Source organism: Hippoglossus hippoglossus, chromosome 5 (genome assembly GCF_009819705.1).
Source record: "Hippoglossus hippoglossus isolate fHipHip1 chromosome 5, fHipHip1.pri, whole genome shotgun sequence".
Taxonomy (NCBI): Eukaryota; Metazoa; Chordata; class Actinopteri; order Pleuronectiformes; family Pleuronectidae; genus Hippoglossus; species Hippoglossus hippoglossus.
Window position 1 is genome coordinate 4,670,055 of NC_047155.1, and position 21,509 is coordinate 4,691,563.

At 43.2% G+C, this 21,509-nt stretch overlaps 1 protein-coding gene and 1 long non-coding RNA gene across 8 annotated transcripts in view; both read left to right on the plus strand.

Moving 5' to 3' along the window:
- Nucleotides 1-14,058, plus strand: part of LOC117761023 (plasma membrane calcium-transporting ATPase 1-like) — a 78,893-nt gene extending 64,835 nt beyond the window's left edge. For 2 of the 7 annotated variants that reach the window (XM_034584582.1, XM_034584580.1), the window contains exons 15-21: nucleotides 1,623-1,814; nucleotides 3,206-3,419; nucleotides 3,595-3,806; nucleotides 4,463-4,570; nucleotides 5,968-6,150; nucleotides 9,652-9,856; nucleotides 12,362-12,503. In XM_034584582.1, coding sequence (XP_034440473.1) covers nucleotides 1,623-1,814; nucleotides 3,206-3,419; nucleotides 3,595-3,806; nucleotides 4,463-4,570; nucleotides 5,968-6,150; nucleotides 9,652-9,856; nucleotides 12,362-12,366 — 1,119 coding nt within the window. In that variant the 3' untranslated portion in view covers nucleotides 12,367-12,503. Of the gene's footprint in view, nucleotides 1-1,622; nucleotides 1,815-3,205; nucleotides 3,420-3,594; nucleotides 3,807-4,462; nucleotides 4,571-5,967; nucleotides 6,151-9,651; nucleotides 9,857-12,361 lie in introns of all 7 variants that reach the window. The other 5 variants (XM_034584577.1, XM_034584579.1, XM_034584581.1 and 2 more) reach the window with 3 other exon arrangements.
- Nucleotides 14,059-14,392: 334 nt separating this feature from the next.
- On the plus strand, nucleotides 14,393-17,921 carry LOC117761033. The gene is made up of 2 exons (XR_004613773.1): nucleotides 14,393-16,192; nucleotides 16,366-17,921. It is a non-coding gene; the product is annotated as an uncharacterized LOC117761033 (long non-coding RNA).
- The last annotated feature ends 3,588 nt before the right edge of the window (nucleotides 17,922-21,509 follow it).

The following is a 21,509-nucleotide window of genomic DNA, read 5'->3' on the forward strand; positions in this document are numbered from 1 at the left end:
CAAATGAACAGTTTGAATTTCTATCATAGCGAAAATCATGTCTACATTTATTCTGTAAAATAATATAGAATATGTAAAAAAAATACATGTATATATTTTTTTTTATGTAAATATATTTAATATTTAAGCTGTGGAAAAATATATGGAACCAGTGGCTCCCAGAAAATGAGTGAAAAATACATCTAAATATCTAAAAAATGTATCGTATGCAAAGGAAAGTATTTAATTTAATATTTTTTCATTTATATTATTTGTAGTTAAGGAGCTCAAACATATATAAGCCCTATATAAACCATTGTCTGCTCTTTATTGTCTTATTAACTGCTGATTCAGACTCTGATGTTTGTATATTTATATCCAGAACAAATGAGCACACTGAGCTGAAAATAGTCAAATCAGTGAAGTTTACGTTTTCTTAAGCAGATGAACTCAAAAGAAAATATTTTTAGATTCTTTCCTTAGTGTCCTAGATTTAAATCTGACTGAGCTGGTGTATAAAGTCTTTACCATATGAATGCTGAAGGCAGATATTTGACATGTGAACCAACAGGGAATTAATCTCCTGATAAATTATGCAAAGAGACTGATTTCAGTTGTTTGTTGTCGGTGAATTTTAATGAATCAGGAAAGATTAATAATGAGACGTTTCTCTGAGTTGACATCAGAACACAAAGACCTGCACAGAGCAACGATCAGCTGAAGACACAGTGGATGCTTATCATTGAAAAGTGAGTGTAGATGAGCTCAGCAGCATCAGCCGAGCTCTGTGTGTTGTTGTGACCTTTATTTACTGAACTCCAGTGGCTCCTGTAGGCTGCTCAGCGGCCGCCAGGCTGTCAAACAGCTCCCCAGCAATCGTTACTGTTCTTAAACACAACACAGGGACACTCGGGGGACTTCAACCAGTGACCTTCCAGTCCTAATGTGTCCCAGGTGGAATATTTTCAGTTAGCACAGAGTGTCCCTGTTCAATTATCACCTGTTCAGCCGGAGAACAGAGAGCGACCTACCTCCGTCTGTTTGTGAAGAGTCTGCAGAGAGGAACCCGCTTCACAGCGTCTTCATGGTTACTGTTAACATGAGACTAATTGTCCTGCTTTAGTTTTACCTCTGTGTCAGTTGACTGGGGTAAACCTGTTCTCGGTTGAAGCCACGTACAGTTTAGCTGCATGTTCCCACAAACCAGGGATGTCTGACTCACCTAGGAGAGAACAGAGGCCTCTCCTAGGTGAGAAAATACATGCAGCAGCTTTTAACAGTACATTTTAGAGAAATGAATCTGATTAGCTGGAAACAGCAGCTCATCTCCTGCAGGAAACAGTCACATTAAACTTTCTTTTACGTTTACAACTGTCGTCATGGGTCACAGCTGTTGGTCTTTTTAACTCCTGACGTCCGTGACCATTGAGGTGAAGCATTTTTATTTAGAAACAAGAGTGCAGCTCTTTCAGACAAACCCGGTCTCTTAACACTCTGAGCTGCCCAGTGCAACCAGTTTGGAGTTCAGTGCCTTGTTCCAGAGCGCTTGAATTAAAATTCAGCTCCAGCTGCTGAAGGGTTATTTTGAACTTTCATCTAAAATCCTAAACTGGGATTTGACATGTCCCTCTGCTTCCTATCAGGGAATCGCTGGCACAGACGTGGCGAAGGAGGCGTCTGACATCATCCTGACTGACGACAACTTCACCAGCATCGTCAAGGCCGTCATGTGGGGGAGGAACGTCTACGACAGCATCTCCAAGTTCCTGCAGTTCCAGCTGACCGTCAACGTGGTGGCTGTGATCGTGGCGTTCACCGGTGCCTGCATCACACAGGTCGGCTGGTTACTATCCCGTTATTTCTCGGAATAATTCATGGATCTTGATGAAAAATCTGATAAATATTTATTACAAATCTGGATCTAATGAATTTAAATGTGGTTTCATAAGCGGCCTGCTGGGCCTTGGCAGACGTAAATACTCTGAGTGCCCGTTTGGTTTAGATTCGAGACACAAGGCATAAGTTGAATTTTATCTCCACAGTCCTACAGCTTTAATATCATCAGTTTTAAATGTTTAATCTCCCCATATCAGTTTCAAGCTGATGCTGTTTTGAATATTTTCTTCAGCTCCTGGTAAATATATTTCTACCTTTTACTTGTTGATTTGTGTTTGATCGATGAACCTGAAGAGAAGCCTGTGTGTTGTTGGTCTAATTGAGGTTTTGAGTCTTTCCTTTGTGTTTGTTGCATCTGCTCTCACACTCTGTAAACATCTGTAAATCTCTCTTTGGTCAAATATCCACAGAAAGAGGAAAAGAAAGCAAATCTTCTGGGACTTTAATGCGACAGTGTCGGTGCAGTGAGGAGGCGAGGCGACCGTGTCACATTTTTTTTTGTTTCATAATGTGTCTCTAATCATGAAAGTGAACTCCTGACACAATAAAAAGAAGTAACTTGCGGCTGTGTATTAATTGAAAGGCTCACAGCTGGCAGGACCGATAACTAACTCGTCTCCGGAGCGGAGAACAGAAAGTAGGCTAAGATACAGCCTGAAACCATGGCAACACGTCACCGTCATAATCCTGAAATATAACAGGGACTCAGCAGGTCTGTGGTCTCTGTGCTGCGTTTATGCTCACTGATCATCTAGCGCCTGGCTTCTGATTGGCCGCTGAACTGTTGGCACAGATCATTAAAGGATGATAAACTGATTTATGTCGTTATCGTTTACACAGAGGACAGACTTAGGCTAGAAGGTTGTTAGTGTTTGTGTGTTTGTAAATATACATTTACATTGTGAAGAATAGGATAATAAGGGCATGTTAGAATAGGATGACTCTCGCGCTGGAGATCAGGATGATTAACTTCAACTCATTTTATCATGTTTACAAAGACGCACTGCAGTTTTACTTCTGGTCAAAACAAGATGTCCGGAAGCAGTATGTTTTCGGGTTGTCAGTCAATCCTGTACTTGTGAACACGATATCTCAACATTGTCCTGAGGGAATTTCTTCAAATTTGCCACAAAGGTTCAGTTGTACTCGAGGATGAACTGATTAGAACTTGGTGGTCAAAGTTCTCACAAAAACATTGAATTGTCCTCTTGAACATGACATCTCAAGTCTGCACTGGTCGGTGGACACATTCAACCACAAGGCGGTGACTCCAGTTTATTATTTCCTGTTTTTTGTTTAACATTCATATTTAAATTCCTTCTTCCTGCAGGATTCTCCTCTGAAGGCCGTACAGATGCTGTGGGTGAACCTCATCATGGACACTCTGGCGTCTCTCGCTCTGGCCACCGAGCCGCCCACCGAGTCCCTGCTGCTGCGTAAACCTTACGGCCGCAACAAGCCTCTCATTTCCCGGACCATGATGAAGAACATTCTGGGCCACGCCGTGTACCAGCTCGTCATCATCTTCACCCTGCTCTTCGCTGGTGAGTGACGCAACAAACAACACTGGCTGTAGAAAGCAGACGAGCCATTCCACCAGCATCTTCCCCAGCTCACTTGCATTCGTGGAAAAATCATTGGATGCAGTCATCGTTCATATTGGAAAAATTCAGAGGAGTTATTTATCGTTTATTGATCTCCTGTGTTGTTGTTTCTCAGGTGAGACGATTTTCGACATCGACAGCGGCCGCAACACTCCCCTGCACTCACCGCCAACCGAGCACTACACCATCGTGTTCAACGTGTTCGTCATGATGCAGCTCTTCAATGAAATCAACGCCAGGAAGATCCACGGAGAGAGGAACGTGTTCGAGGGCATCTACAGGAATCCCATCTTCTGCAGCGTCGTCCTGGGGACCTTCGTCCTGCAGGTAACACATCATTATCATCATCTAAACCTTTTCTTTCATGGATCAATTAAAATTCAAAATTGATTATGTTAAATTATTAATATCAAGGGAGGTTGGAGGAGGTTCTGAACAGCGTGCATTAAGACCGAGACAATAAAGGTCTGTCTACACGAGTCATTAGGGACGTCACTGCTTTTATGAAGTAATTTCCTCTTTATCTCCACCACTGAGGTTATGTTTTTAACCCCCACCTGTTTGTCAGTCAGCAGGAGCACACAAACACTACTTCTACTACGTGCAGCTTCTTTTGATAAAGACATGTGGATGTGTGGTCACAGGTTTACCCTCCAGATCAAACAGCTGGACACAAGGTTTCACAAATGCTGCACAAAAATAGTGAATCTTTCAGAGACTATTTTCAGAGCTGGATTTATTCACATTTGTTTCTCTGAGTATTTGGGGCAGCAGGAACAGTGACTGTAGGATTGAATATTAATAAACTACAGTGTGTGTTCATGGTAATGACGGAACAGAAAGAGAGAGAAAATATCTCTCTCTTTCTGGGGACACAGACAATACGACTTAGGAGGATCAGTTCAGAAAAGTACTGATCACCACCGGACTTTTACGTCAGAGTTCATGCAGCTTACACGTCCTTCATTTCTTCTGCTCCTCAGATCGTCATCGTCCAGTTCGGGGGGAAGCCGTTCTCCTGCACAGCTCTGACCATCGACCAGTGGCTGTGGTGCGTCTTCATCGGAGTGGGAGAGCTGCTGTGGGGACAGGTGAGAACCAGAAACAGAACCACGGCTGTTTATATTCTCATCAGACGGCGTCAGAGCTGGATCAATCCCCCTGAGATCTGACAATGATAAATATACACTGAGGCGAGAGTGAAGAGGTGGATACATGAGGTTTGTGGCAGCAAACTGTTGCCTGTCACACTTGTGCCGCTGCAGCGTTGCCATCACGACCATCGCCATGGTAATGAGATCCGCACATGAAAGCAGCGCGACTCCTGTATATGAGCACTGAGCAAAAACAAACCCAGCGTGTCAGTCCCTCTGTGCATTCACACACACGCACACTCCCACACGCGTGGTGCGGTTAACATGTACGCACACACAAACGCACACAGGCTTAGAAAGCATATGTTAAATAGAAGAAAAAAAAGTTGTCAGAAGCGTGGTGGGTTCAGTCGGAGGGCAGAGACGGGGAACAGAGACAGAAAGAGGCTGACAGAAACTGACTGATCTGAGGTGTGTGAGTTAGAGGTAAAACACCTTCTGTTTTGAACAGAGAGAGAGAGAGAGAGAACGGAGGGGAAGGCAACAGAAATATAAAAAGCTGATGTGCAGCAGGAGGCTGGGTGTCTCTCTCCTGCCTTTTTTATTAGAACAATGAACAAACAACAAGTCAAGAGCGCTACAACAATACAGGTAACACGATATGAGATAAAGCCAACACCTCCATGTCTGGCTTCACACACACAAAATAAACGTGTCAACGAGATCTTTTAAAAGTCGAACTTAAGGAATGTTTCCTTGTTATAAAGAATTTAGCAACAAAATAATTCAATAATTGTTGATTTATTACACAAACAACTTAGAGATCATCAGTCTTTTTTATCAAAAATGAATTTGTCAAACTTCCACCATATTTCAGGGTTGTTTTAGTTTTTTTCATTTCATGAGATTGCCACAAACTAAGGATGTAGTATGGGTCAGGAAAGAGCAAATTCAATTTTGGTGCAGATCCAAACAGAGGGCAGATCAAGGAATTATTTTCTTTCTTTCACATTTTGAGATAGGTAATAATTCATGTCTTGATGAAAAAAATTATTTTAACTCTTCTGAGTACTATTCTAGTCTATTATTACACCTATATCAAACTGAGGGACTCATTAAAGACTAAAAACATTGAAACATAACATGAATCCAAAGGTTTTAGGCCGTGGTATGTATGCGACTCCAAAACACGTAGTGTCCCATATATATAAATATACATAGAAATGGCTAAAATATATATTATATAGATACAAGTCTTCCTACTAATGATTCGTGACATAGTCATGTGGAAAAATTGCAATGGGTGTTAATGAAACAACTGCAACACCCATATCAAGATTTGTCTGTAATTTACTCACTGAGTTAAACAAAACAAATTTTTTTGTCAAACTCAGCTGATCTCGGCGATCCCCACCCACCACCTGAAGTTCCTAAAGGAGGCGGGTCACGGCACCACAAAGGAGGAGATGCACGAGGAGGAGCTGACGGAGGGCGCCGACGAGATCGACCACGCCGAGATGGAGCTGAGGAGAGGCCAGATCCTCTGGTTCAGAGGTCTGAACCGCATCCAGACCCAGGTATGCCCCCAGGACACGTCCATGTCCAACTTATTCACTTTAAGTTTAAGAGGTGGTATTTATGAAGATAATATATAATTACTCAAATATCTGTTCTGTCAGAGCTGCCGAAAAGTATCAGTTGCCACGGAAACACAGGACTCGGGATACTAACTCACACAATGTATTCCCTCGCCCTTTACTGTAATATCTGACCTTATCTCTGACCTTATCTTAAATGTAACCTAAACCCTAAAACCAAACCTTAACCCCCCCGACCTGCACCCAGCGGGATGCAAGTCTTTGTTTCCACAGTGACACGAGTCCCCATGAGTCAGTGTGTATTCAGGTTAAAGTCCCCGTCTGGATTCAAAAATCAAAAACAAGCCCATGCATCAACACAAAAACTATATTTTAAATGCTGATATTCATGGTTTTGTGTTTTCCCGTAAGCAGCTTAGAACATTCTGTCTCAGGCCTGGAACATTTTCTGACACCCCCCCCCCAAAAACATGTTTTTAAATAAGTTATTCAATGCTACAAACGTACAACGACTAATTTCTTGAACTAGTCGATTAGAAAATCTTTGGTTAGCAGCCGTCCCTGAACAGAGGAACCCTCACATCACATCTCTGTCTTCTCTAGTGACTCATTGCTGGATGTGCGTGTTACCATCCTCCTACAGGATAGAACAACACGCAACGAGCATTAGCTTGTCCACAAGCAGTCCCATTCTGTCCCTATGGGCTTCATTAGCCTCGATGCTAACACCCACCTGAAGGAACAGCAGCCAACGCTGTGCTCCCACACACACACACACGGAGCCACAGAGGTCAGGTGTCTTCCTCTCAGAGCTGCTCCAACTTCTGCTTATTGTGGCCAGAAGCTTAACACATCTGAATTAATGATAACGAATATATTCTTCTGCTGCGTCCTCCAGAGTTTTTTCAGTTTGACCTCTGCTGAAGCGTCTCCACACACTGAAAAGTCCCAAAGACTCAAACTAACAGACAGGATATCAGTCGTTTCACACAATGAACACTATCTTATATTCTCTACTAAATCACATTCCTGCAACAATCATATTTATGGATTTAAATATTATTATATATGAAAAATGATTCTCTCATCTTGAAAGTCGTCTATGAGCCAGACGTTTATTTGCAAACTGTCACTTGGAACAGGTGATTTCTAGTGTAGGCCAGAGTGTGCCCCCATTATAAAATGTACATTATTTGACAAGAGACAGTTTGAAAATATTACAGTTTACAAATATTACTATATAAATAAGTCCACCGCATGTTGTTCACATAATTTACAAGGTTCTGATATTAGAAAGTTCTCACCGTGGTTGACATCTTGTTGTAGAAGAGGCAGCGTCTCTGTCGCCATCGGCCTCCTCTCTGACCGGGGGGGGGGGCGTTGAGGGGTAGAGCTCGCACCGGTGAGGGCCCTGAACGACCGGCCCGACCGGAGCTGTTGGCGAGCAGCGTGTCTGAGTTTCATTAGAGGCCAGATTTAGTTGCGTCAGAAGATAAATGTGTTTACGCCGTGTACCTGCGTTTACACACTGCACTACACCACTGACTGCAGCCGATACGACGTACCACCATCAGGCGACGCTCGGCACCAGATGAAAACAAGATCTGTTTTTCTGGAATGCTAATGCTAATGATTTTCATCAGGAGAACCTGTGGAAGCGCTCTCTGCTTTCTCTTCAAGTATCTGTTATATCAGTCTGTCGTCCTATTGGGATGGGAGGATGAGGGGATGGAGGGGGAGGCGACGAAAGGCTGCAAGCTAATTAGGTTCTTATCTCTCATGCTCCTCTTCCTGTCCTCCTCCTCTCTAATCCTGGTGGGCAGCGTTGTGCCGCTCAACGCCTCGACAGTCAAACACAGTGGGGGAATAATTGGTACAAGCGGCACTCACTGCCGAAACTTTATCAGTCGTTCCAAGTGACACAGTTTCTCCTCTTTCTCCAGCCTCCACTCCTTTCAGCCGGATTCATAAAGCTTTTATTCCTTGCTCTGTTTCTTCTTTTCATCCCTCCTTCCTATCTGAGCTTCCTCTGGATTTTCACCTTTTTGTCTGCGACTGTGTAATTGACAGCTTTCTGTCTCTTACTGCGTTTTTCTCTCAAACGTTCCTCCCCTTCTCCTCACTTTTTAAAACCTTTATCCTTATCACTCCATCATCCTCTTCCTGGTTTTGTTCCTGTCTCACGTTCTATTGTCTCTCCATCTTCTTTGTCAGCTCGATACTTTCTTTCAGCTGCAGAACAGATCACCACTGTTGTCCAAATGGAAGATTGGATTAAAGAAAATGTGATTTGTATTTTTCAGTAAATGGGTTAGAATATGGAAAAGCAATCCACTGGTACCTTGACAGAAGTAAGAATCTCTTTGTTTGGATTTTCTGCTTCATGCCACAATCAAAAGCTGATGAAGCCGTCTGACTTGTAGAAACTGGAGGGTGAAACCAAGGTTGGGGAACATGGGGAACTTTCTTTATACCGGCACAAATATAGAACGCTCACAAGACCCTTATTTCTATTTCAGAAAATAAATAAAATGTTTGACAAATAAGTATTAGTACCCCAGTGATATCAAATGCAAGTTTATATAAGAAAGTAATGAAGTGCTTATGGAAATGTTTCACAAATGTGTCATCAGGCAAAGGCAACTTAGAAAGAGGAGAGGCAGGGACAGTCATGTATCATATATATATATACACCACTGACAATGGAAGCCAGACCAGCACTAGTTCTAGAAATCCGTTCCACTGTTTGATCTTCTCTTCTTAACATTAGCATAGTTAGCCTGGGCAGTGAAACATGTGTCCTTCTGGTAAACGACCCTGATTGAAGTCGTAGCGATACCTCGAGAATAGCAGCATTTGACCCGAGTCGCTTCGGTGCCTAATTAATTTGTGTATTAAGATCCAATTACAACACGGGGAGAGTTGAGATAAACGGCGGATCACAGGTTTGTACCAGATGGAGATGAGGTCTGTCTGAGACTCTGACCTTTGGCAGTGAAGCGCTCAGAGACGACGTTTAATCGAGCAAAGACGCGTTCAACGAACACATGCTGAGGTTTATTATCCCGCCTCGGAGAGAGAGATTTGGGTGAACTGAGATTTTTTGTGACCTGTGAAGAAACAACTGACAAAAATGCAAAGAGCAACATTATCCACAATCCATTGTTTTCCTATGCAAGTTAATGGGTTGATGTACATTAACTCTCTGGGTCACGCTCCTGCCATCAATTCTCCTGGAAAACAGCAATTGAATCCCATTCCCTCTGTGGAGGAACATCCCAGCACCTGGACTACTTCTTCTGTCTCTCTGCTGCTTGTTTCACTTTAGACAATGACTATAATAACTATGACAACTTCACCTTCCAGCCTTTTTAAAACCTTCTGTAACCTTTCTACGAGTGTCTCCTTCCTTCTCGTGTCCTGTCTTCTCTCTCTCTGTCTCTGCTCTCTAACTGTGTGCTGTGGCTGTCCTTCCTTCAGATGGATGTGGTCTATACCTTCCAGACGGGCCAGGCGGCGGTGCCAGGTGCCCTGCGCCGCCAGCCGTCCGTCGTCAGCCAGCACAATGATGCCACTGCCGCCAAAACTCTCTCTAGCCCCACCCACGTAGGGCTTAGCTCCTCCTCCTCTCTCACCAACTCGGCCGGGGCTCCACCCCCTGCTGCTTCCTCCTCCACTGCAGGCAGTGAGTCGGTGCCCGGAGGCCAGCTAACATCTCGCTTCACCCGGCTGGACTCTGTTTCTCCTTTCTCTGTGTGCACTGCATGAAACTCTGAACGCTGTTCTGTCATCACCGGGTGTCTGCACGTCCTGAACTAATCTGACATTTTCTAATAGTTACAACACCCAACTCAGTGATTTAAGAAAAACACGATAGGAATTCACATGAAGTTGGACCTGATGATGAGGTGGAGGCAACGTGTGATGGCCACGCTAAAAATAACAGAAACGTTGTTGCATCCTGATTCAATAATTTCATCATTACATACTCAAGACGTCACTGCTTTATATTTTCTGTAACGAGAGGATCCTCTCACTAAGCAGTGCAGCAGCAGTCATTCCAGCTTTGCTGCCACATTTGACTAGAAATATGCCGCTGAGAAAAAGCTCCTCTAGCAGAGGAAATGTTAATGTCCGCTCAGTTGTATTTGTCTGCAGCTACTTCACAGTAAAAGCCCGTCAGATGTTTCCTGTGAAAGCTTTTAATGTGAAGCTGAAGCAGCAGGAAACAGAAAACACGTGAAGCAGAGGAGTGAACCATCCCCTAATTTGCATCTGTACCAACATTTATGGGATTTTTCCCAGGCTCCATTCCTTCAGCCAAGTTTGGTGGAAATCAGTTTTTGCGTAATCCTGATAAAAAAAAAAAAGGACGGCAACTCAGTAAAGCACCTTCACCAACAACCAACAGTTCCATTAGATTCAATTCAGCTGCACCACATGTTCAAATACTTATAGATATCTGTTCTCTTAATGACTCGATTCATCAAGATTAATTAATTTCAAATGGAAATCTGAAAAAAGCCTATTCTCACTAGGGTAAAGAAAGTTAATGGGCTCTGTCCTTAAACATCCTTCTACCAAGTTCTGTGGTAATCTATTACCACAGATGAACCCCCCACCCCCCCCTTGAACTTGAAGACAACCTGTTTCCATCTCTTGCTCTGATTCCATCACTTTCTACTTCCTCCTCACCTTCTGTGGCTGTCTCTCCATCCTAATCCCTGTGTGTGTGTGATACTTGTCATCACTTCCTCTCCGCCTGCTGCTCATCCCCCTGCATGTTGTGACCCTGATGCGACTTGCTGCCTGACGAGTCAGTGACAGATCGCAACTGTTGGCACATGTGGCCAATGAGGCAAAGATAATGTGAAATCTTCAGATTCGTGTCAGTGAGGGGGGGGGGGGAAATCCTCTGTCCTATTTCCTTTGTTGTTTTTCCTTTATTCTTTTCTTCTTGGAGGCGACAGCCTGGGCACCAAGATAATTTTATGGGTTAATCCTGTGCAGGGTTAAATCTGTCAGGCTCAGCAAGTCTCTCATGGTTTAACAGCCAAGAGCTTTTTAACTTGTGTGTGTGATGGTTGCATGTATGCTCTAAGCTGCAGTGCTCAGCCTGCAGCTCTCCTGTGGTTCGGTAATAGAGAGCTTTGAACTGCAGGATTATTAATTATAATGAAGAGTGTGTGCTGGTGTGTATAAATCAGTGTGATCAGCTGCAGCCTCACTGGATTCATCACAGAGGCTGCGACTTTAGGCAGAGAGCGGAGAGAGCAGCCAGAGGACAAAACGTTTCTGGCTCTGAATGTGATTATAAATGCTTAACAGTGTGCATGTGTTTGTCGCTTTTCCCGAGTGTGTGTTGTGTGTGCGTGTGTTTGTGTTGTTTGCTGGGACTGGGTTTCGTTTGAAATGCTGATGACACTGCTGTGGCTGAGTTACCAGGAGTCATAACTCCCCTGCATGTCAGTCGGGTTTTTCAAATTTATTTTGTTTATTTTTACGTTAAATTTGACTTTAAGCAATTTTATATTTATTATTATTATTGCACCACTCAAGTAACATATACCCACAGAGGATTCTGGTCCATCACACTCCTGCAGAATGAGCTGTGGTGATACAGAAGCCCGGCTGCTGCACAAAGAGCTGTTTACCTGTTTATTCAAAGTGAAGCTTGACTCAGCTCACAGAACCTCGAACCTTGTGTTCATCACATTCTTGAGACGTATTCATAACTCATGTTCTCTCAGATATTGAAAAAAAAACCAAAATTATATTTTCTTCTATTTGATGAAAAGCCAAAGTTTTAAAATGTAAAACATCATCTGAAGACAATGCAGCAGATTGTGTAATGGAAGACTCGTATGATAGATTATCGTGTGTGTGTGTGTGTTTTGATGTCACTCCACATTCACCTGCCTGGTTTGTTGTTGCAGTTTATTTTTCAGTTGCCTCTTTTGTTTTGTACTTATTGTGACGATGTGCTGTGAATATTTCTCAGTTCACCTCCATGTTCTCATCCAGCCGACTTCAGTTTGCCGTTGTGTTTCGTGGTTTTGCTACTTCCCAGACTCAGACACAGCATCCGCCACGTGTCCCATCAGCCCCTGATCCCCCCTGTTCGTAACGATAGGGTCTCTGCGTGTCGTTCTGCTCGACCTCTGACATGTGCTCTCTTTCTTTGTTTCAGATTAAGGTGGTGAACGCGTTCCGTAGCTCCCTGCGGCTGGAGAGCCCAGAGTCCCGTAGCTCCATCCACAGCTTCATGCCCCATCCCGAGTTCGTGCCCCTGTCCGAGGAGGAGGCTCGCAACCCCCCCATCGAGGAGACCGGTGACGAGATCGAGTCCCTTCCCAGCGCCTCCTCTGGGGCGACGGGAGGAGGAGAGCTGCCCAGCGCCCTCCCCCGCAGCCACGAGCCATCCATCTGAGCTCCTCCTCCTCCCACCTCCTCCTCCTCCCTCCTCTTCATCAGCATCACGTGTCATCCCACCAACTGAACTGTCGCACTGAGGAGGGAAGTCATCACTCCACTCATTCCATTCTGCACGCACACACGCTTCACGTTGTCTTCATCCCCCCCCCCCTCCCCGTCAGTCATTCCTGCCACGTTGTGTTTTTCATACTGACTGTGGCGTCGTTCTGCCTGTAAGTCTGCCCCCTCCCGCCCCCTCCAACCCCCTCCAACCCCCTCCAACCCACCACACACGCCAATCAGTGGAGGGTGGAATCTCCGCAGCGGAAGGCTTGTCCTGTCGTCCATTCATGTATATTTTTTACCTGATGATCCTTTTGGAAAAGCTTTTAAACAACGTTGGTTTAACTCCTCGCGGGACTCGCAGCAGCATGTCGTGTTCTGTACTCGCTTCATTCCCGCTTTTTACGCTCTCGAAAATGGCACCGAACTTTTCAACGAGTGCAGTGGTTCTCATGTACATACGCTCCCGCTCTTCTACACAGCTAACAGCCGGGTTTGGTGATCAGAAGGTTTTTAGGCAAAAATGCATAAAAAATGTAACCTTTTTAAATTTTATTTTTGATTTAAACTTTTTTTTTTTTAGATGTTGAGCATTTGTTTGTTTTTGAAAACCTCTAACGAATGTTAATCGATGGTTGATTCAAACTCCTGAGAATGTCTTGTGAGTGTGACACTACAGTCTTCAAGGTTCAGCTGTTTAAAAGATGTTCTTCCCTTTATCGTGTCTGTATGTGTTGGTTCTTTTTCTTTTTTCGCTGCTGTGTTGCATGTGGAGAAACTGAATGTTTATTACCCAAAAATATCGAAACACGGCGCTTTCTGCTGAGTGCGCGTCTGACCTCATCTCATCCAGTCAGGGTCCTGGTTCTCTCTGCCCCCTCCTCCCTTAGTACATCCACGGCGCTGATAGGACACAGCCGCGTGGATCACAACCCCCCCCCCTTCTAGTACGATGCATGTTCTGCTTCATTCGTGTTGAGTCGCATGATAACTTGGAATGAATAGTTGGGATTCTGTTTAGTCGACCATCTGTGTGTTAGTCTGCAGCAGCATCTGTTCGGAGAACTTCTGTCGGACTGAACATCCTGTTTCCACAACAGCACAAGAACAGACTCATCGATACTCAGAGGAAAGTGTAGCGCGGCAGTTAAAGCCTCCTCACGCTCGACAGCAGGACAGTGGGTGTCTACATACATGGACGTTCTCCACACGCCGGCTCACTTGTAGGCGAAATATAATCTGTGTAGAGTCCACGTGGTCCAGAATTTTGCAGATCCCGGGGAAAGTGATTCACCAGTGCCGGGTTGGAAGGTGCCAGAACACATCACAGCCCACATTGGGCGAAAGCTGGGTTCAACCCCAGTCTGCTCTGCTCCTCCTCTCAACCCGTTTTTCCACCGGTCACAAAAACCCACCAACGTCTGGCTGTTGTCTGAAATGTGAGAAATACAAATACACCGACAGAAACATATCTAAAATGTGATTTATCATTCATTCTCCATCTCGGTCTGTAACGTTAACTATCGTCCATTGTTAAGTCGTTGGTGAGAGGCTCTAACTGGATAAGACCAATCCGAAACGACTGATGCCGTCCTGTGGTCACTGACACTGAGGGGACCACCAACCGCTGCCCCACTGTGTCGTCCTTTTTAGATTTCTTCAGATCACAACAACGCAGAGATTTTAATTTGGTGTCAAAGACGAGAACATTTACGTTGAGTCCGGACGTGTGTGAAAGCGTGAAAGTATCGATGAGTCTGTTTCGCTTGGCGGTGCAGGTCGTCCTGTTCGACAGACACAAGCTTCTTGTATCTCTGAACAGGTTCTGGACTGTGTGTCTGTGTCAAAGACGAATCTTAGTACGGCATCCCATGTTTCCCTTGTTTGTCCGATTTTACTAACAGAAACTAAATTGGCTGTCAGTGACCCTCCCACAGCCGCAGCAGAGGAGGTGTTTGATCCCCATCCTCATCATCGTCATCCCTCCCTGCTGCCGCTGGGTTTGATTGACAGACGTCGGTGTGGCGGCCACGCTGAGGTTTATGGAAGACTTGATGATTTCAGCCTGTAGAGTTAAATCCACTGTGTGACCTTGCTGCCGCTCTGTACTTCCTGCCCGTTGTTGTCCGCAGATTAAAAGAAGAAGGAATCATCCTCCAATCAGAAGCAGCAAAGCGTCTAACCCCCTCTTAGTCTTACGACCCGTTATCGTAGTGACGTGCTACTACTGCCATATTCCACTTTTTGTCACGACTAGGTTCTTCCTCTCCCCGCTGACGAGCTTTTTCTATGTAACTCAGAGCCATATTTTATAGGTTGTCTGTATTGTTTTTTTATCTCATTGTTCTCGAGGTTTCCTTTGGACTTTCTCACCCACGACCCCCTCTGACCCCCCGACTCCTCCCCCCTCCCGGCCCTTTACTCCAAACATGACCAAAAAGCAAGGAGAAAATCTTCAGTCGTCACTGCCGAAACCAAGATTAAAGGACCTCTACAATGTTTACATGAAAAGCGAGTGGGTGGCAGTTCGCCTGCGCTTCTCTCATCCGACCACTTCCCTTTCATTCCCTTGCTTTCCAGAATCTTAAAGTTACTATTTAACTAAATGGGGAATCTTTCTTGCATGGTTTTCATATAAAATTCAATGTTTTGCTCATTTTTTACAATTCTTCTGTATTTTTATATTAAGTACTTTTTAATATTTTGGAGATATATGAATATATATGTATAGGCTGAAGAGTTTGGTGACAGTACAGTACATGAATGAGATGAATCTACCGTGGACTCTTTTTACAGCTCTCTAAATATTTATGCCACGTGTGTCGTCTTGGTCACCTGATGTTAGGGCTCAGAAATCTGCAGTGACTTGTTTACTTCCTGTCGGCCGCTCAATTGGAATCTCTACAATCTATTCTCATCAGCCCCCTTTTCCCACTTGATCTAAATGTTGTGACACACTACACGCTATGTGATTTCAAAGTTATCCGACTCCATTAGACTTCAGCAAATGCAACATGAATACAGCTAACTGTATCAACCATTAAATGGGAGTGTATAATTATTTATCCAAACCTCTGGATTTCCTTGTTTTCTTTAAGCAACTTTCTTCGAATCAATGATTAATGCTGTTTTCCGTGTGGCCGCTGTCGGAGATGACGACTTTAAAGACGATCGGAGCTGTGTCCCACTTCAGGATCCCCCCCCCCCTCCTAATGGGCCAGTCCCATGAAGTCATGTCCGCACCTCAGACACGACAAAACTGAGAAAGTAACCTGACAGGCAAAGTCAGTCAAAATCATAAAACAGCAAAAAGTTGCAGTTTGGATCCTGAGACGTTTGTCAAATAAATCTAAGACAATAAAACACCCTGACCCCTAATTCTGTATTATTACTTTTTTTAGAGACCTGGGCCTTGTTCTCTAAAACCATCTTAAAGCTTTGTTATTCACACTTGACGCAGTCCTCAATACTAATGTCCAGAGAGTACAAATGCCTGAACTTAACCCTACGCAGGTTATCACAATGCAAGATACACAGTCCAATTGTTTAGACTAAACTCAATTTTAAAAATAGTTGTGTTAAAAGGTAGATTTACCAAACAGGTACGTTCCTACAAACATCTCTATGACCTGTCAGTCAAATGGAAAGTGGCGCCTGCAGAGGCCAACGCCACGATGTCTTTCCCCGAGTGTAAATAAAGCTTAACGCTGAGATTAGTGTACGTGGACCTTGATTCAAAAAGCCTACCCAACTATGTCTGACTGAGTTGTGTTCCCTGAGGGGGGCGGGGCCTGTGGCAGGACACAGCTTCAGTCCTCACCGTTCTATACGACTCGCGGCGTCAGAGAAGCGTTTGTGACGTCACTGTGGGTGTGTCCATGAGACGCAGCTTCCAAAACGTTTCCACTTTGTTTCTGTTGCTCGGCTGAATCTGACAGAACAGCTGTGCCCCTACGATCAGTGCAATGTAAATATTGTCGTGTAAGTGAAGGAGTGAACCTGCTCTGTGTCAGTGACAGGGAATGGGAGAGGGGGGGCAATCAGCCAATCATCACCCAGCAAAGCTTTAAGAGTGTTCTGCCAAAGCCGTTTTCTCATCGCGTTCCTTCTTCTGCACAAATCTGTGTGGACACTTTGTGGTCACGTGACTCCCCCTTGCCCCTCCCACACCCCGCCCCGCCCCGCCCCTCAGCCTGGATAAGATTGTCCCTCTGCTCTTGCCATGACCTCGGTGTGGCTGTGGTGGTCGTCTGTTGGACTGGTTGCCCTCACATCTCACGCCAGGCGCACAGTGCAGCCCCCGGCCCGTCAGAGACCCCTTTCTTTGTGTTTCTGGTTTCAGCCACGTCACAAATCAAATAAAAAGGACGAAGCAGGACGAGACTCAGCAGCAGACTGAAAGTCTTCACCTGGTTTTAGTTTTCTGAAGGTTTCGTTTGTGGACATCAGAGCTAAGTTTGCCCGTTAGGACTTCTGTACGGAGAAGGAACTCTCCGCTTCTGATCCGGTCATCGTTGCATTTTGACTGCGTTGCTTCCTCTTCCAGTCGCTGGATTTTAAAGGAAATCTTTGGAGAACCTTCACATCCACTTCAGAATTCACAAATTAAAAAAAGAACTGGAATATCACACCGGGAAAAAGTCATAACCACCCAACATATATATCTATATATTTATATGATATAACTATACATCTATATCTAATATATATATTAGATATGAATACATTGGTAGGTATATATTAGATATAAATAAATAGATATATACATATATATGGTTTCTCAGTTGAACTTCGTTGCAAAAAAAGACTGAAAATGATTTGTTTTCTGTAATTACTATGATACACAGTAATAGGCGTTGGTGTTATTTTTGTATAAACATAATATCATCTATGTGGCATGCATGACATATATACAAATTTGGTGGTTTAAAGCAATATGTCCAACCTGGTGCGATTGGTTCCGTCGTGTTCTGTGTAGCCTAAAGCCACTCTGTACGAAAAGAGATAAAAAAAAAAAGAGTAACTGCATTTGGATAAAACTAACTGTTCAGTATATGTGTTCAATGTTCTGTGTTCTGCATGTTTTAGTATGGAATGAAACATCACAAATGTTTGACTTGTTTTCAGAATGAATCTCAAACACATGCCCCAGAACCACACACACACACACACACACTCACACTCTCACACTCTCACACTCACACATGTATTTGCACTGTGAGGTGAAACACACTGAGGAAAATTAAAACTGTGATTTCTGATGGATGGATTGATGAAAGATGAAGATTCGTCTTTTTGTTTCCATCGTCTCATTCATCCAGAAACGGAACAGCTAGAAGATCTGTCTGCCGTCCACTGTTCCATCCCCCCCCGTCCCCCCCCCTGTCCCACCACACACACTCACACACTCACAGAAACACTCTGATCTACATATTGTCCTGAACTCATCACCTACTCGTGTGTGCAGTGAGAGGAGGAGGGAGACATGACAGTTCACAGTAACGTCGTCATCACGTCACCAATCACATCCATCCACACATTATCCTCCTGGCCAGGTGGGGGAGGGAAACAAGGATAATGTGGCTCACCTGTGAAACGTCTGTGTTGATGTCAGAGGCTGATTGATATGTTGATATTTAACAGAAATGATCATGAAGAAACTTAATTTGTCTCATATAATACTATAAAAACTTAGGGCTGCAACTAAGGAGTATTTGTATTTGATTAATCATTGTTATGTTTTTTATTGATCAGTATATTGTTTTGTCCTTAAAATATCAGAAAATAGTGAGAAACTCCAAAGGTTTGTTCAAAAAAGCCAAAGATTTCCGTTCAATCTTCACAAATGAGGAAGAAAAGAGCAAATTCTGAAATTGTCCAATGTTTTATAATTTACTATATAAATAGTCTCAGATTAATTAATCAAGAGAAAACTAAATGACTTTTCTGACCAGTTCTTTGAGCTTGAAACACAAACATTATCAGTCTGCTTCACTTCACGTCAGTGTCAGTCTGATGTTTGACAGTTGTCTTTGTTGTCGTGGTGATGACTTGTGGTTACCTAGTAACCTTTTAAACTGGTTTAAATCGCTGCCATAACAGGAACTAAATCCAGCTCCATGTCTCCTCTGTAGTTTTCTGAAGAGGATCTGTATCTGCACCCGATCATTAAACCAGATGTGAGTCAGGTTTAAAGTGGTTAGATGGTGGATGTTTCCTCTGTTTCACACTTTTATGCTAAAATCAGATCTGAGTTCAAAACAGGAGAGTTTCAGAAAATGTCTTTGTGATAATCTATGAATTTATATTTTACACACCTGCCTACTGACTAAGGTTTAATGTGTGATTCCCTAAAGATGAAAAGGTTTAAAACGTCGTCACTACACAACTGAACACACTCTTCACATCGTGTTTCTGCGTAAACATTAGTATTAATCTGACAAATCTTTCCTGACTGATGGACGTGGATGTTTGACTCTGTCGTCACATTTTCCAAACAATTCAGGTGATGACAATTAATTCAAATTTACATTTAGTACATTCACCTCAAATGTTAATCTGTAAAATAAAAACATTTGGTAACACACAAATCAATTAGGTCTGTTCAAGTCAAAGTTAACAATTGTGTTGTGTATTTTTTTCACTTTAATTTGAACAAACTTAATTGTTTTGTGTGTTACTACTGTTCCACAATCTTTTTTTGTCTCAGTTTAACGAGAACGTGACAAGAAAAACCAACATGAACGTTTCAGTTCAGCCAAACCAGTGTTGTTAACGCTGTCACTCATCCCACACTAACATATCTCAACAGCCATCGGATGGATTGACATTTGTCAGAAACATTCTTGGTGCCCAGAGGCTGAATCCCAGTGTCTTTGGTGAACCTTTGATTTTTCACATTTCCAGTGAAATATCTCAGCATGTACTTGATGGATCGGGGCTAAATGTGACACTCATGGTTTCCAGAGGATGGATCTTAATGGTTTATAATCTTCCTCTCGTGGCACCATGTGGTTTCGGTGAAACTTCTCAACATCTAGTGGTTGTAAGTTTGAATCTGATTCACACATTCACGTCCACACTGATGCGGATATTTAGCAAAACAAACTTTTGAGTTTCTCGCCCAAACGTCGTCTTCAGTCACTAAAACTGCAATTTATACAAACGCCCACCAAAGTGCAGATTTTCAATAACTGTTGTTGCTTTGTGGGAGGAGCCTCACCCGACATCACTCAGACCACAGACCTCTTCTCTGGTATTTGCCAGATTGTTTGATGTCGACTTTATCGCCACCTACTGGTCTAACATCTGTCGGTTTGGCATTCTCGTCTGGAAGGAGATATTTTGTAAAACGAAAGAAGTGTAGACGGAGAGATATTCGTTAAAAATGACATCAGCAGTAGTGCAGACGAGGCCTCGGTCGTCAGGTCAAACTCTTGGTTTATAATTAAACACGTGTAAAACATTCCCATCAGCCTCAGCTCACCTCGGGGTTAGTGTGTGTGAGCCAGAATAAAACTTCCTGTGCTTCCCTGTGTGTGTGTGTGTGTGTAGGTGTGTTTCCTCAGTGTGTGCGTCACCTTCTTCATCCCGTCGGTTCCTGTCCATCATCTTCCTCCTGTTTGCTTCGATCTATGCAACACAATCCTCCAGTTCAGCTCCAGTGGTTCATTGGCTTTCTCGCTTCCTCTCACACTCACTCTGTCTCCGTCTTTATTTTTCAGTTCTTTCTACAAACAGAACCACGATACCTGTACATTGATGTATGTATGTATGTGTGTGTGTATGTGCACGACAGGTGCACACGCACACGTTTTCTTTACTCTTTTGTAAGATATGATCATGTGGAATGCCTTGGTCTTAGTGTCATGTCGTTTGAACTTACGCTGAACAAAAGATGATAATCAAGCAACTGAGTAAAAGTTGTTACAAAAGTATATACAGTATATATAGTATATAAATATATACAAATCTATATACATAAAATAAAGCCATTGGGATTTGAAATATATCTGTGTCCATTTGTGATTTTCTTTTGATACACATACATTCATATTCATATCTTCTTTACAATTTAATTTATTCTCAATTTTCTTTTTGTTCCAAATATTGATGTGGGATCCAAACTGTATCTTGACCAAGTGGCAACGCACCGTGACATCAAACATTTTCTCCAGCGCCATCTTTGTTTATCGTAACCAGACGTTACCATATTTGAAAGAGCAAGGGGTGGAGCCTGACTGCACGCCCACCTACATCTGCGGCCTGCAGCCATTGGATGGTATTGGCTGTCAGTCACACCAAAATGTTCAAAATGAACATCGTGCTGTAATGAAGAAACTAGAGATTGAGACCATAAACTCCTAAAGAAAATGTTTACTGACGTTATAAATCAAGTGAGAGGTAGTTTTCTCGTAGACTTCTATAGAAACTGACTTGGTGGAGTCGCCCTCTGCTGGTCATTCAAGAGATAAACTTTTCTTGAGCAACATTGCCCTCTGCAGTCACAAGTGGTAATTAATTCTGTTGAGCTCTGAGCAGTACACAGGTAAAGAATATCCAGTGTATTACTTACTAATATACTTATATACTCAGGTCTCAGTGTTTCATTCACTCAACTTTAAACACACGCTTTACTTTCTGTCGCTGTAACAAACAAAGTCAATCTACAAAGTTTCCTTGTTCAATGTGAAAATGATGAGAACAACTACAGATGTTTAACTGACTCTCAAACTTCCTGAGCCTGATCCCGAAACCACTGATGATCAAAAAGTGATTTTTTTGTACAAGGCAGTTTCTTTAAAAAGCACTTTTATATTTAATTTGCTTTGTTTTTCCTCACAGGTTAAACACACGTTCAC